Source organism: Pipistrellus hanaki (assembly GCF_964339955.1).
Source record: "Pipistrellus hanaki genome assembly, chromosome: 18".
In the NCBI taxonomy this organism is placed as follows: domain Eukaryota; kingdom Metazoa; phylum Chordata; class Mammalia; order Chiroptera; family Vespertilionidae; genus Pipistrellus; species Pipistrellus hanaki.
This window is the reverse complement of record NC_140520.1, coordinates 10,226,904-10,242,157: the sequence shown is the minus strand read 5'-3', so window position 1 is coordinate 10,242,157 and position 15,254 is coordinate 10,226,904. Positions and strand designations below refer to the sequence as shown.

At 49.2% G+C, this 15,254-nt stretch overlaps 1 protein-coding gene across 2 annotated transcripts in view; it reads left to right on the top strand.

Moving 5' to 3' along the window:
* The window catches only part of CD101 (CD101 molecule), a 36,687-nt gene extending 24,460 nt beyond the window's left edge, over positions 1-12,227 (top strand). For both annotated transcript variants that reach the window (XM_084866392.1, XM_084866393.1), the window contains 2 exons: positions 2,106-2,501; positions 9,492-12,227. In XM_084866392.1, the coding sequence (XP_084722518.1) occupies positions 2,106-2,501; positions 9,492-9,724 (629 nt within the window). In that variant the 3' untranslated portion in view covers positions 9,725-12,227. The remainder of the gene's footprint in view (positions 1-2,105; positions 2,502-9,491) is intronic.
* The last annotated feature ends 3,027 nt before the right edge of the window (positions 12,228-15,254 follow it).

Genomic DNA, 15,254 nt, shown 5'->3' with positions numbered 1-15,254 from the left:
TTGAGGAGACCTCTCAGCCTTCCGTTGGTAACCCCAGTGTTGATTAACATTCAATGAGTGTCACTGCTAAGGGTTGGGAACTGGGCGAGACCCAAAGGCACGATGCAGAGAAGTTCATCTGCTTTGGCACTTACGATTCTATTTCTGATGTAACATCAACAGCGAGATGGTGATGAGCATTGCTGTGTGTGAGGCGGTTAGGAACACACGGATAGAAGGCGCAGCTCTTGCCTGAAGGAGCTCACCGTCTACCAGGGCCCCAGGGAGCCCTCTGCTCCCCTTCTCGCTGTTCTTCAGACACTCCTTCCCCTCCCTGCCTAACGTGGGTGTTGCTCAGGGATGGATCCTGGGCCCGTTTTTCTCCTTCCTCCCTGCTCTCCTCAGAACTTCATCAACACCGCCTTGGTTCCAGCTGCCGCCTTCAGTGAACTGGCTCTGGGCCTCTATTCTTAGTCCTGTCTCCTGAGCTCGGGGCTTGTAGCCTGCGGCCTGCTGGGCATTGCTGCTTGGCCGCCTCGGAGTCCCTCACACTCAGTATGTCCTATATTGCAGTTAGCCTCTCTGCCGTCCCTCCAGCTCGTGCACACTCGGCATTCTCCATCTGCGGGGCTGGCATCCCTTCCTCCCCGCTGTCTAAGCCAAATCTTGACAGTGTGCACATGTCCCTTTAAGGAGGCAGCCACTGCTCAGCTCAAGGCAGAGCTTCCATTCAAGTATGTGGGCTCAGCATTGTCCAGTCGCTGGGTAGCAAGAAAGGCCTAAAATTGTGTGTGTGTGTGTGTGTGTGAGAGAGAGAGAGAGAGAGAGAGAGAGAGAGAGAGGGAGAGAGAGATGGCTCATTTTGAGGATGTTCACAGCAAATTCAAATTCTTTTAAAATCCAGAGAGTGTCCAACCAAACATATTGGGATGTGGCTGCCGCAGTGGCCAGCTGAGCACCCTGGTGTCAAGAGTGGGTTAAGGAAGAGGTCCGGGGCCCGCACTGTAAGAGGGACAGTTTTTCTGAAATCAGAAGAGGAGAGGAGTTCAAGAAGAAAATGGACGTCGGTGACAAAGACCACCCAGGGCACAGAAAGGACCGGAGCAGGGAATCAGGCCCTTCCTGGGACCTGGCCAGAGCATGGTGGTGGCATCGGAGGGCTGGCTGCAATAACGCAGGGAGGACTCTGAAAGGGAGGAAGCAGATAAGCAGTTAGTTTATCACATAAGCTAGTATTTCACATGCTTTGCCATCCAGGGAAGGAAAGGTGAAGAATGGTAACTAAAAAAAGAATCCAGGATCAGACAGAGTTGTTCTTTTTTTTGTGTTCTCTTTATTGTTGAAAATATTACTGATGACTCCCCTCCCCGCATTGTCCCCTTCTAGCCTGCCCCCGGCCCCCGCCCCAGGCCCTCGCCACACGGTGTTGTTCTTTTAAAGATAGATTCATAAATTTGTTTGCAGTAGAGTTTAACATTTAGTATGTACTAGGCTTTCTTTGTTTTGTTTGTAACCACGCTAGCCTTCATTCCAACTTTTTACCTGATGAGAGAGGAAAGAAATGTTAAGTAAATGTCAAAATCTGTTGAAAACTTAGTCTAATCCAATAAGGTAAATAAATGGCCTCCTGGAGTGGAATTCTAACGCTTGTACAAAAACGTTCAGTCTCTCAGAAACCTCCTTCCTCCTTCCCTGTGTCTTCCCGGGTGTGTGGGGAGGAGGGCGATTTGCTCAGAAGGCAGGGCAAGGCGGAATACCTGAGTTGAGGGAGTGGGGGAGGGAGAGGAGGAGGCGGAGTTTTGACGGGTCCTCCTGGGAAGCAGAAGAGACAGGCGACAGGGGAAAAGAAAAGCCTCAGGGCAGAGTACCCACCAGAGCTGGGTGGCTTTCAGCAGGCCCACAAGAGGCATGGCTAAAGGATGGAAGTGGCTGGTGTGACTCATAGCAGAGAATGTTCTCGCAAATATGGGAGAAGGACAGAGGTCAAAGGAAAGTGTTGAAGAGGAAGGACCCGATGCCTACAGATGATAAACTGGATCTCCTCCGGGAGAGCGAGGTGCTTCAGAGGAGATGCCTGGTCTACAAGTCCGGGTTCTTCCCTAACGTGCCGCCGTTTTGTTTCCTAGGAGCCAGGGTCCGTGTCTCCAAAGTGCACCGGACGGAGAACGCTACGGAGCACGGAGAGGCGGCCCTGCACTGCAGCCTGGAGAGCGAGGGCGGCTCGGCCTCCCTGTTCTCTGTGATGTGGTACCGGACCACAGAACATTCCGGAAGCGAAATGCTGGTGCACCTGCAGCACGACGGCCTGCTGGAGTACGGTGAGGAGCGGTTCAGGAGGCGCCTGTACTGTCACCGGGCGTCGCCCACAGACTTCTTCCTGACGCTTCGCCGGGTGGTGATAGAGGATGCTGGGGTGTACTGGTGCCGGGTGACCGAGTGGCAGTTCCGTAGCACCCCCGGCTGGTGGTTCCTCGAGTCGTGGGATGTGTCGCAGCGTATGGTGCTCACGGTGCTGCCCTCAGGTAATGCGGGGTCACCCCGGCTTGGCTCGTGGGCAGGAGGCCCTCTGTCCCCCCTCTTCTCCTCTCCCTCTCAGCTGTGGTCGGCTCCTTCTCCGGGCTAAAAGCAACTCCAGACTCCCTAACGCAGTGACTTTGTCTTTTCTCTCAGTAGTAACGTATCTGGACAGACAAGGTCTACTTGAGTTTTTCGCGTAAACATTGAAATGTCAGGGGACTCGGCTCCTGCTTCCCATCTTAAACAGAAAAGCCTTCAGCATTACATCCCTAAGTGGCCGGAGCGTGTTTGAAGCAGACATCCTTACCCCCTGGCTGATCTTGAATCTCAGAAGGCTGATGGGCGGGGGGGGTGGGGGGGGTGGGGGGGGTGGGAGAGGAAGGAGAGGGACCTGCTGACTTTACCTTTGATCTGGTCGAACCAATATCAGCTGCATCTATGCTCCCTGCATCAAAATCAAAACAAAACAAAGAGGAAAACCATTTCCTAATGACCAAGAGCCAAGTTGCTGCTGCTGCTGCTGCTGCTTCTTTTTCTTCTTCTTCTTCTTCTTCTTCTTCTTCTTCTTCTTCTTCTTCTTCTTCTTCTTCTTCTTCTTCTTCTTCTTCTTCTTCTTCTTCTTCTCCTTCTTCTTCTTCTTCTTCTTCTTCTTCTTCTTCTTCTTCTTCTTCTTCTTCTTCTTCTCCTTCTTCTCTCTCTCTCTACATATATATAATTGATTTTTACAGAGAGGAAGGGAGAGGGATAGAGAGTTAGAAACATCGATGAGAGAGAAACATCCATTAGCTGCCTCTTGCACACCCCCTACTGGGGATGTGCCCGCAACCAAGGTACATGCCCTTGACCGGAATCGAACCTGGGACCCTTGAGTCTGCCGGCCGACGCTCTATCCACTGAGCCAAACCTGTCAGGGCAAGAGCCAGGCTAATTATCTCTCTGAGTGCCCAGCCAGCTACCAGGTCTTGGAAGGTGACAGACAGGTGGTGGGCCCCTCCTGTTTGCGCCTGGAAAGGCCTCAAAGGAGGAAGTGCACCTCAGGGACCTGCTTACAGGCTCCAGCAAGGAGGCAAGCTCCTTGAAGACGGTTGGCCAAAGGGGGGCCCCTCTCGATGTGGGAAGGCCGTCCTATCCAGCGGAGCCCACAGGTTCAGGAGGGATGTGGAACAAGAGACTGGAAGATGAGACCGAGGGCTGGAGACCAGGACACAAGCTTTATTTAGGAGAAGACACCTGCTGGGCTGCCTTCCAAAGGAGAAAGAGCACGTATGCTGGCGGTGAACACGCCTTTTGAGCCCAAGGGACGGGGCTTAGGGCACTGGGCACACACTGGTTGATGGTTCCATGTAAGGCACATGATTAGGGACCTAAGGACTTAAGAATCGGGGACTTAGGGTATTTGGCAATGCTGATTGTTGGTTCAATGTACAGTCCACATCAGGTGCCTGGTTAGGTGCTCGGGAATGTTCTGGCTGCAGGTGGGGTTTACGTCATTCCCCGTCCATCAGTTGGGGGAGGGAGGATCTATTAGAGACGCTGGGGGAGCAGAGGGCACCCTTCCAGCCAGTGCTGTGCCAAGCATATCATAGCCATTTATTAAGCATTTGTTAATGAAAGCAAAAATGTCTCCAGCCAGACCAGTAAATCTTCCCTGGCGATCAATGAGCTGGCAGATGCTGTAGCCAGCGCGTTCTCTGAGCCACTTCTGCCTGGTGGGGTTTAAGGAGAAGGTGAGAGGTGAGCAATGAGCTAAACAGACTATAGAAAAGGGTCCTGGGAGGCACAGAGGTGTGGTCTTGGTTCCCTACCCCAGGAAGGGTACAAAGGATGAATAGAGATTCCTGGGACACCTGCTAGCTTTGGTGACACTCCTCAGGAGGGAGAGTGCTGCTGGGGACAAATGGGAGTTTCTCAGGAGTAGGGATAGGTGGCTGCCTCCCAGCTATCCCAGCAGGGCTTCTAGAGTGGAAGTCAAAGCTATCTGATTGGTTCCCTGGGGTTCCATCATCCTCTCCCCTGCCCATTCTTCAGTGAATTCTCCTCCAAAGTCTCGAAGCAGAATTTTTCTTCCTCTCAGCTTTTCTTCCATTCCAACATTTATAGACGTCCCACACCCCTGAGCACATTCCCTATACATTTTCCCATGGAAATCCCTAAGCTCTGCCGAGTCAGCACTTTTTGCAGTGGAATAGATACTAACTGTAAAAAGTGTATACTGTAGGACATAACTGAAAATCACATCTCTGTGGCATCTTTATCAAACAATTGTGAGGTCTGAAACAGATGATCCCTGGAAAGGAAATGTTAGTCACTGAGTGGTCTTAGTGTCCCTTCACAATCGAAGATGGCAAGAGATGAGGTTAGTGAGATGGGGAGGTACAGATCTCACACGTGTCTGAAGTATGAAGCTAAAGAAAGTGAACTTTACCATAGAAGTTATGGAGTGCCATTGGCCAAATTCAAGCAGGGGAGTGACATCATCAGGTGTCTGGAACCAGGCAACAAAACTGTGGAGTGCATGGTTCCAGTGAAGGCAGAGACATTAGGAGACATTTTCCTGGGGAAACTGATCTTGCATTTTCTTTTTTAAAAATATATTTTATTGATTTTTGTACAGAGAGGAAGGGAGAGAGATAGAGAGTTAGAAACATCAATGAGAGAGAGTCATCGATCAGCCGCCTCTTGCACACCCCCTACTGGGGATATGCCCGCAACCAAGGTACATGCCCTTGACCAGAATCGAACCCGGGACCCTTCAGTCCCCAAGCCAACGCTCTATCCATTGAGCCAAACCGGTCTCGGCTGATCTTGCATTTTCTTCTCCATCTTACCTCCTTAGCTGTCACTAAGCAGAGGCAGAGTCTCCAGTCTTTGAACCTCACCCTCAGACCCCAAGCATGGATGTGCTATTCTAAGCAGTGGTCGGCAAACTCATTAGTCAACAGAGCCAAATATCAACAGTACGATGATTGAAATGTCTTTTGAGAGCCAACATTTTTCAACTTAAACTTCTTCTAACGCCACTTCTTCAAAATGGACTCGCCCAGGCTGTGGTATATATTTGTGGAAGAGCCACACTCAAGGGGCCAAAGAGCCGCCTGTGGTTTGCGAGCCGCGGTTTGCCAACCCCTATTCTAGAGAATTCTCTGTGATTACTAATGGACAAGACTATAGGGCTTTCTGGGGACTGGATTATTGGTCGTAGTATGGTATTTGTTACTATGTCCAAGCTTTTATTTGGACAAAGATATACTTTTTAAAAAAATGGATCCTGACTGGAGATATGTGCGCCTACCCCCCTGAAGTTTCTGGAGAGACCATGCTATTTATCGACGCTACCCCCGTGCCTCCAAGGCAGGGGTCTTCAAACTACGGCCCGCGGGCCACATGCAGCCCGCAGAGGAGTCTGATCCGGCCCGCCAGGTTTTTTGGGCAGTGAGCGCAGCCGAGGTGTTACAGTAGGAATTAGTAGTTCATATAGTCCAGCCCTCCAGCTCTCTGAGGGACCGTGATCTGGCCCCCACTTTAAAAAGTTTGAGGACCCCCTGCTCCAAGGCCTGCCACTCAGCGCTAACCAAGTGTTGGTTGAAAGAATGAGCGAGCCAGTCTTGTGTTGGCTGCTTCCAGGTGTTCACTTTTTGGGGGAGGAACTTGGGTCAGGTTACCCAACCCTACTTTTATTTCCTGGCAGGAGCCAGCTCTCCCACACAGCCACACATGGCAGTCAGCTGCTCATGTTCTCGTTAGGGTGGGGGAAGAGTTGGTAGCCCCCCGATTGTCCCGCACCTTTCCCTCTCCCAATGTTCCTTGTGACGTGTTTGGCTGTAGGTAGGAGCACGTTATAAATTAAACCTCCTGATGAAATATTCTCATTACATTTTTGGCTCAGTCTTGCACGTCTTGTACTTTGAGCTTTGGGTACTTACTTGGATTAATTCAAAATGCCAAACCTTAATGGTTTTGAATGTCACTAAATTCTAATCCAGATAGGGGTGAGAGACAGATGGCAGGGAAGGGTGACTGCAGGATCCAGAGCAAACACCGTCCTCCCAGGAGAGGTCACTTGGAAGCAGAGGAGCTGACGGTTGCTAGCTGGTGGCCAATTCGGTGCTGTGAAGAGCCCACTTTGCCGTCCTGGATGGCAAACTGCTCTAAGCGGAGAAGCCTCCTCCCCATTAAGATGGTCAAGCCCCCTGGCAGTGCCTTCACATGGAAAATTAGCATCTCAATGGCAGAAAAAGCAAGTACCAGAGCTCTTCATCTTCTATGTGCTGGTTCCATCTCCCCACCATCACACCACCATCCTAGCAAAAGTGACACGTGGTAACTGTGGACTCCCACCTCCCAGTTCTCTACTTCCTGTGACTGGAAAAGGAAGCCAGTCTCCTAAGTAATCACGTGGCTCTCAGAGAATGTCATCCTGGGGCTGAGGACTCAGAGATTTAAGAAAGAGACTTGGCCTATGGGAGAACAGGACCATGCCTATAGCCCCAGAGAGGAATCAGCAGGCACAGGCCTGTTTTTTCTCAGATCCCTCCGGAGAAAGTTGCCTGTGATTTTTCTAACTTTCTTAGTAGCATCCTAGCTGATATTTATTCCTTGCTGACTCAACAAAAGCGCTAGGCACTATGTTAAATGCTTTATTATGCATTACCTCATTGCGACTCTAGAAATTAGTATCCCCATTTGATTGACAAGGACCCTAGTGATTAGAGCAGATAAATAACTTGCCCAATGCCAGTCATGGTAAGTGGAAGAGCCAGGATTTGAACCCAGCTCTCCAAGGTGTAGTAGGTGCTCAGTCACCACTTGGCTCAGGGCTAGTATGAAGTACCAAGGCCCTTAGCCTTTGGACTCTTCAGCATCTCTGCCTGTACCTCCTCCTCCTCTTTAAAAAAAAAATTAAAAAACTTTAGGGAGATAGAGATTTGTTTTTCACTTAGTTATGCACTCCTTGGATGATGCTTGTATGTGCCCTGACCGGGGATCAAACCCACAACCTTGGCATATCAGGTCGATGCTCTAACCAACTGAACCACTCGGCCAGGGCTATCTGTCCTTCTTAACCAAATGCCTTCAAATCTATTCACATAAGATATGCAAGGATTGCTGTAATCAAGCAGGGCCTTAGAGAGAGGTTAGATAGGGTGTGAAGAGGGGGTGATGAAGGATTCAAAATCTAGCATTTTCATTGCCCACCTTTTCAGAAACCAAAACCAAATTTCAGGTGGAGAATTAAAGGCGACCAGAGAAAATGCAGACAATAAAAACCTACAGCTTGTCAGCCCTGTGTAAGAAGAGGGCAGACACGCCCCTGGGTCCCTGTGTGTGGAATCCACTCTCCCAATTGATTCATCCATCAGTCTCCATCGATGACCTGTGGACAAAGCGCTGCACCAAATAAAAAGATGCATGATGCCGAAACCAGTTTGGCTCAGTAAATAGAGCGTCAGCCTGCGGACTGAAAGGTCCCAGGTTCGATTCCAGTCAAGGGCATGTACCTTGGTTGTGGGCACATCCCCAGTAGGGGGTGTGCAAGAGGCAGCTGATCAATGATTCTCTCTCATCAATGTTTCTAACTCTCTATCCCTTTCTCATCCTCTCTGTAAAAAATCAATAAAATGTATTTTTTAAAAAGAAAAAGATGCATGAGACATAGGCCCTGTCCTCCGGTAGTTCCCAGGGCAGAGGTTGGACCAGGGTCTAGATTCCCGACTTCCAACAAAGATGCACTCTTCAAGGAGCAAAATGCATCAGTAATGCCAAAAATGGAATCCTTGTCGTATGTGGTTATCAAAATGATCTTGGAATTTGCTGTTTTCATCTCAGAAGAGTTTACATCCCAAGAATCCTATAGCTTACCTTCTAAAAAAAGAAGTTGCCTATGTTGTTACAATCTTCCCTTGAAAGCACAGCTACTGTTAGCTACCAGATTCTCAGAACAGCCCTGATTTTGAATATCCTGTCATAAGCACATGCAGCTGAAGGCTACATTCGGCAGATGGTGTCTCATAAAATGTGTCTCTGCATCAAGAGACTGTAAGCCTGGTCCTTACCTAGTAACTCAAGGTCCTGTGTCCTGGAGCCTGGAGGGTGGGGGATGCGGTCCTCTGCCAGTGGCCAGGGCCCGCTTTGAGACTGCATGTATGTGCTCCACGTGTCTATTGCTGACAGCGCTTCCCCACGGCCTGCAGCTGCGGATGGGGTATCTTCAGCAAGCCTTTATATATAGTATCCTCTGCCCCAGTCAACCCAGTCTCATTCCCATCAGCACAAGTTATCAAGCATGCGTGCTTAGCACTGTAGGGGCCGTAGAAACAGATGGCACCATCAGACATACCTGTGATGGAACAAAAGAGGTGGTTAGAAGGGGGCTTAAGAGGTCTGAACAGGCCTTCGTGGGAGAGGATAGAAGAAGACTGTCTCTGAGACAATAGGAAGGGGGCCCAGAGGGTTAGGGTGCAGAGCGCATGCCAGGAAAGGAGCTGAATGGAGGGGGCCTGGGGAGTGAGACCAACTTAGAGGTTCTATTTTATGAGGCCCGTGCATGTGCGAGAGGGGGCGGGGGGAGGATTAGGAAGCAACAGCCGTGGGAATAACTCAGTGAAAACATCAGGACCGGCAGCAGAGTTGAGAACGAGGGTTGAATTATAGATTATCTTTTTCTGAGGGAAGAAGATTAAAGGAGAGGTTTTCTTTTTTTGTTTTGCTTTTCCTTCTGGCTGCCAGCTTTAAGTAGGCCATGGGAGCCTGCGGTGGTTGGAAATTGCTGGGTGAGGGGGTCGGTGGAAGAGCACCCTCGGAGTTCTGGGCTCCCACACTGTCCCCCTCCCCCCACCCCTTGCTCCTCACGTGGGACTCAAGGGGCCGGCTGCTCTCTGGGTGTTATTTTCACATGTGTTTGCCTGTCACAGTGACTCCCAGACGTGTGTAAGATGGGTTAGCGCAAGTAAGGGGGGGGGCTAATGATCCTCTTTGTTTCTCTCTTTTTGTGGCAGAGCCCTCGCTTCATTCCAGGATCTGCTCGTCGGCATCGTTGATCTATTTCTTATTCATCTGCCCCTTCCTCGCGCTCCTTCTGCTGGTCTCCACCCTCTGCCTCTGCCGGAAGGCCAGGAAGTTGTCAGCACTGAGGCAAACCTCCCAGAGAGAACAGGCCCTCTGGATGGACTTGAAGGGAGCTGGCGAGGGGCCCGCCACCAGGAGGGAGGAGCGAGAGGAAGAGAGTTGAATCCCCAGAGGCGCTCAGCCTTGGGAAGGGTGTGGGCTGAGCTGTGGGACTGATCAGACCAGGGTGTGGCTGAATCCTGGTCTGCCCTTTTCTATAGCATGGACTTGGGGTAAGTTCCCCAGGAATCTGAGGAAACTGGTTATCGTGTGTATGTGTGGTGCCAGGCACCATTACATGTTTGCGTGTGATCTCATCTATCTCTTGTATCCCCCCAACACCGAGAAGCTAGATGGCCTCAGGACCCCGTTTTCATTCACCACACCCACAGGTTCAGGTTCAATGCCTGTGAGCAGAGGAGGCCTGCCCTCACACAGCCCCTGGGAGAGGAAGGGAGATCTTACAGCTGAGCCAGGGGGGTGCTGCCCTCCGCTCTCCTCCCTCTTCCATCACCGGTTCCCTGGCAACACCGGCAGTGACCTGTCCGCTGGCTCCAGGGAGCCCTTAGCCTCCAGGGGAGAGGTGTGGGAAAGGGATGGCAGCAGGGCGAGAGGATTTGGGGATATGCTCTTCTGTCCCAGGAAATCCGCCTCCAACAAGAGTGGGACTTCCTTCAAGGCAGAAATCTCATCTGTAAATGCAGGTGCATCATCAATATTGGTTCTTTGATGAAATGATAAAGCCTTTGGTAGCCTGAGTTTCTTTGTTTTGTTTTTTTGTTTGTTTGTTTGTTTTCTCCCTTTTCTCTATAAGACTTATTGAGTCGTTGCTAAGGAAAAGCTTTTTTCTTTTTTTAATTTTATGACAGTGCCTCAGTCCCCCAAGGCCTAATAGCTTTCCTTTCTCCCCATCCCTACAGGCCTCCCTGGCTCCTGGCTCTTAGCCAATGCCTAATTTTCTTTAACCCGAAGGCACTCTGGGGCTAGGGTAGTTATGTGGGGGAGGAGGGGTCCATAGTGTCACTATCCCCTTCCATGCCAGTAGAGCGTGGAAGTTCAAGGGGGACGGCCAGTCCAGTCTGGTTCCTCAGGGTGTGCAAGAGGCAAGAAAAGTCAAGAGGATGATTGGGGGAGGGAGGGCTGTTCATGGTTTAAGACTTTCAACCACTGTGCCCCAGGAGATGACAGCTGTCCCCACTGGGCCTGAGGTCCCTTCCCTTTGTTTCAAAAGCTGCTCAGGCCAGAATTGAAAAATCAATCAGGGTCACCTAACAGACTGGAGAAAACATCTACTTATTATCTAAGTGGCCGACAGCATCGCTCTAACACTCAGTAATTTGCATTTCCAAGGAGAGCAATTTATTTTTAATTATTTTATCAGGCGCAGACGTCCTCTCCAAACATAATTAGTTCCTTTGCTGGGGGATTATCCGTGGCTATGAGAACTCCCACCGTAGACCTACTAGTTCCTTCACTTCACCTCCCTTTATGGCCTCGTTTGAGATACTCCGAATGTTTCCTTAAACACGTCAGCACAGTTTCTCTCTCTCAGGAAGGGGAGCGTAGCTTTCAGAGAACAGAGCTCAAGTTCAGACTTCTTAGAAAACATGATTAATGCCTCCCCCTCCCAATTTTTCCAGAAACCTCTATTTTCATGGGGATATTGAAGGGAAAGAGAGCAGAACTGAGCCCAGGCAGAGAATCGGTGGATTCTGGTGCCTCCCCTCCCTCCACCGCCTCTCTCTCCACCTGGAGCCCGCCTTTCAGCGCTGGGCTCAAATACCACTTTTTCATGTTTGACTACAGCACAGAGGTTGCCAGAGCAGACACTGGAATATCTAACTGTCTCCCCTCCCATCCCCCTGCCCCCCAACAGAGTCGGGGGGTGATCATTTCCCTGTGTCGGCCCGGGATGGGTGTGAGGGGTCCAGTGGGGACCAAGCTGGCCCAGCCCCACTCCCCTTGCTTATCCCCTTGTCTGCTCTGGAAGCTCTGCTTTCACTGATGGGATGTGGAACATGTCGGATTTTCTAAGAAGCCACATCGCACTCTTTGGCTCATGGTGCCGTTTTAGGCAATGAAAACCCCAGACTTCTTTTTTTTCCTTTTTGAACTTCTAGAATAAAATTTGTTTTCAGCCATTTCCACAGGCATTTTACATGAAACCTCTACTCACCCCAATTGTGTCCTTGTTCATCTTATTTCTTAAAACTTAACATCACCTTTCCTCATTGATTTCAACTTTTCCATTCTGGGTCACCGCCTGGTTTTACTTTACTTGCTTGTGTTATAAAGTCTCCCTGGCAACAGGACAAACCTCTGCCTCCGGAGCAGGCTACCTACGCCCCACGGGCAAAATACAGCCCACCCCTACACTTTTAAACTACACTTTGTTAGAATACAGCCCCTTCCTTTCGTTTGCCCACAAATTCTCTCTGGCCACTGTCATGACAAAATGGTGGAGTCAAGCAGTTGCCATGGAGACTGTAGGGCCCTCGCAAAGCCTGAGATGTTTGCCGTCTGGTTCTTTATGGAAAATATTTGACAACCTTGCTCTGTGTAAGTGGCTGGTGTTCTGTCTGTCTTCACCTTGTGTTATGTTCCTGGGAAACTTGACTTGAATTATATCTGTACCGGTTATAGGTCTGATTAATTTAATAAAGAATCTAAGGCTTCCATATTGGTGTCTCGCCCAGCCGTTCTGAAGGTGAGATCCTCTCCACCACACTCCTACTAGCCATGAAAAGTCCACACCCTCCTGTTGAGTACTTTCTCTGTACAAGATGAGATGACTCAGAGATGAGGCAGGAACAGGCTCCTTTCATTATCCTCAGTCTATTGGGGCATCAATAGGAACAACGGGTTTATGGCAGCAGATAAACGCAATGGTAGATGAAGTCATGTGCCATGAGAACTTGTTACCATGGGACAGGTGATCATCATCTCAGCGTTTCATGGCCTCCCCGTGTGAAAGGGATTCTTCTTCCCATCCTATAGGTAAGAAGCTGAGGTTCAGAGAGGTGGGGATTTACCTAGGATCACCCAGCCAGCTGCAGAAGAGCAAGAGCTCACATTGAGGTTGGCTGACAAGTCCTGGGCTCCTTCTGGAATAAGCGTGGCAGGTGCTTGTTTTGTCACGTGCTCTCGAAGTGCTGGTTTGTTCTAAAAAGGGGAAAAGGATTCAGACTGTAAGAGCAGGGGACCCCTTTGCACTCTGCTCTGATTCCCAGATTTCCATTCAACCCAAACCATGTGGATTCAATAGCTCCTCTGTGTTGCCTTATGATGGTGTTCAAACAGACACACAAGAGCATGTTTTTGTTACAGCCTCCCATGACTGAAGGCGGATGCTACAAGTTCTGAAGTCTGTCTTTGGGGAATCTTTGTGTTGTTTAACGGTCTGTCTCCAGCAGCTCTTTGTACCACCCTGCTGGCAGCAGGAAATGGTTTGAGGATCTTCTGCTCTCCAGAGCCAAGGCATGACCAGCCCCATCAAAGGGCGCTGATGCAAAATGGTCTTTATTCCCTAAATGTGGGCTGAGTACCTTCTAGCCATAAAAGCGACAAGTTGGGATGCTGTGTGCAAAAAGGCACCACAATTGAAGCAAAACATTGAGCAGTATCAAAAGAAGTCTGAAGTGGTTGGAGTTAGCGTCAATATTGAGTAAGGGTTACTGGCTCTGTCCAACGTCAGCTCCCCACACATGTCTGAATTCCACCTGAAACATTATCTCTGGTGGAGAGAGGTATTCAGTGTAGTATTAAGTATGGCTCATTCAAATGCAATAAGCTGGGAGACTTCCACTTTGCAACTGTGACGTTTAGTAATCTTTCCACACACAAAACACATAGTCAGCATTTCAGCCCTCATAAGAAGTAAGCTGCAGCGAGATACAACTGAGGCTGCCACTGCTTCCTCTTAGGATCTTCCACTTTGGCTTTTTGCTCCTTTTAAATGATGTGCCCCATGAGTCCTTCTGTAACTTAATAGTCATGAATGTGATCTCTGGACTTAGATTCCTAGGTTCAAATCCTGACATCACTCATGGGCTGTGTAGTCGTTAGCAGTTAACTTCTGTTGGCCTCGATTCCCTCCTCCATAAAATGAGAATAATCCCCATCACTTCAGGGCATTTGTTGGAAGGATTATATGAGATAGTAATGTGAAGGAGAAGTCCTCAATGTTAGAGATCATCATCATTATTGACATCAATGACAAGCTGGCCGTTGGAATCCTTTCTACGCCTGAGAATTCCTTCTCAGGAATTCCTTCTCAGACAGCCGGTACTTTACTACCTGATTCTTAATACAATAGTGGAGAGAACAGGACAAGAGAATGAAATGCAAGCAGGGACTTGGCCACAAAATGGGATCATTGCTTGGGTCCTCAGCCCAAAAGGCTAATTTAGAGAAAGAGAAGTGTAAAGTTCCAGAAAGAAGATATCAGGGCAGTGTGGACCGAGGAATATTTGGATAAAATTGTCTGAGCGCTTTCCAGTTAAATGAGGAGTCAAGAAAGTTTAATCCAGGAGTTCCAAGTGAATATATGGGAATTAATGGGAAATGAAGCCACCAGAGGCTCCTATCCTGAGGTTCTTTATACCTGTATTAATTAGCTAATTCAATTTACATGTAGATTTGGAGACAAATAATTAGCTTGGGAATTTGTATTAGTCTGCTCAGGCTGCCATAACAAAAGGCCATAGACTGGGTGGCTTCAACAGCAGGAACTTATTTTCTCACGGCTCTGGAGGCTGGCAAGTCCCAGATCTACCAGTAGATGCCAACTGACTGACGAGGGCCCTCCTCCCAACTTATACACGCCAACTTTTCAATGCGTCCTCACATGACAGAGAGAGAGAGAGAGAGAGAGAGAGAGAGAGAGAGAGAGAGAGAGAGGAGAGAGAGAGAGAGAAACACTCATGACCTTATCTAAGCTTAATTATCTCCCAAGGGCCCCATCTCCAAATGCTATCACATTGGCAAGCAAAGCTTTCACATATGAATTTGGAGGAACAAAAGTAATTCAGTCCATGGCACTTGGGGAGGGTGCCCAACTTAAAAGGAAAACTATTCGAGTGAGCAGAATTCTTCCCCAATCTCTCCTCCTACTTAGCCATGCTCTAGCTCCTCCATCAGCAGTGGGTGATTACTAAAGGGGCAGGAAGGGTGTCATCATGAGGGAAGTTGAAGGATAAATAGGGATTGCTTAAACATACATGCAGGGCTCTGGGTGGGAACACAACGAAGCTGGGCCATGCATCCTCCACAACCATCACCAATGACATTTTTTATTAGTATTATTATTAATATACTTTATTGATTTTTTACAGAGAGGAAGGGAGAGGGATAGAGAGTTAGAAACATCAATGAGAGAGAAACATCGATCAGCTGCCTCCTGCACATCACCCACTGGGGATGTGCCTGCAACCAAGGTTGCCCTTGACTGGAATAGAACCTGGGCTGAGACCTTTCAGTCTGCAGGCCGATGCTCTTTTCGACTGAGCCAAACCGGTGTAGCACCAATGGCTGTTTTTGTCTCCTCTGGACCAAAGAAGTATTGAGGGTTGGAGGGAAGTGTTATGGGGGAAACAGGTGAAAAAGAGGAATTGGGGGAAAAGGAACGAGCAATTAGCACATAAGAGTGAGAAAGC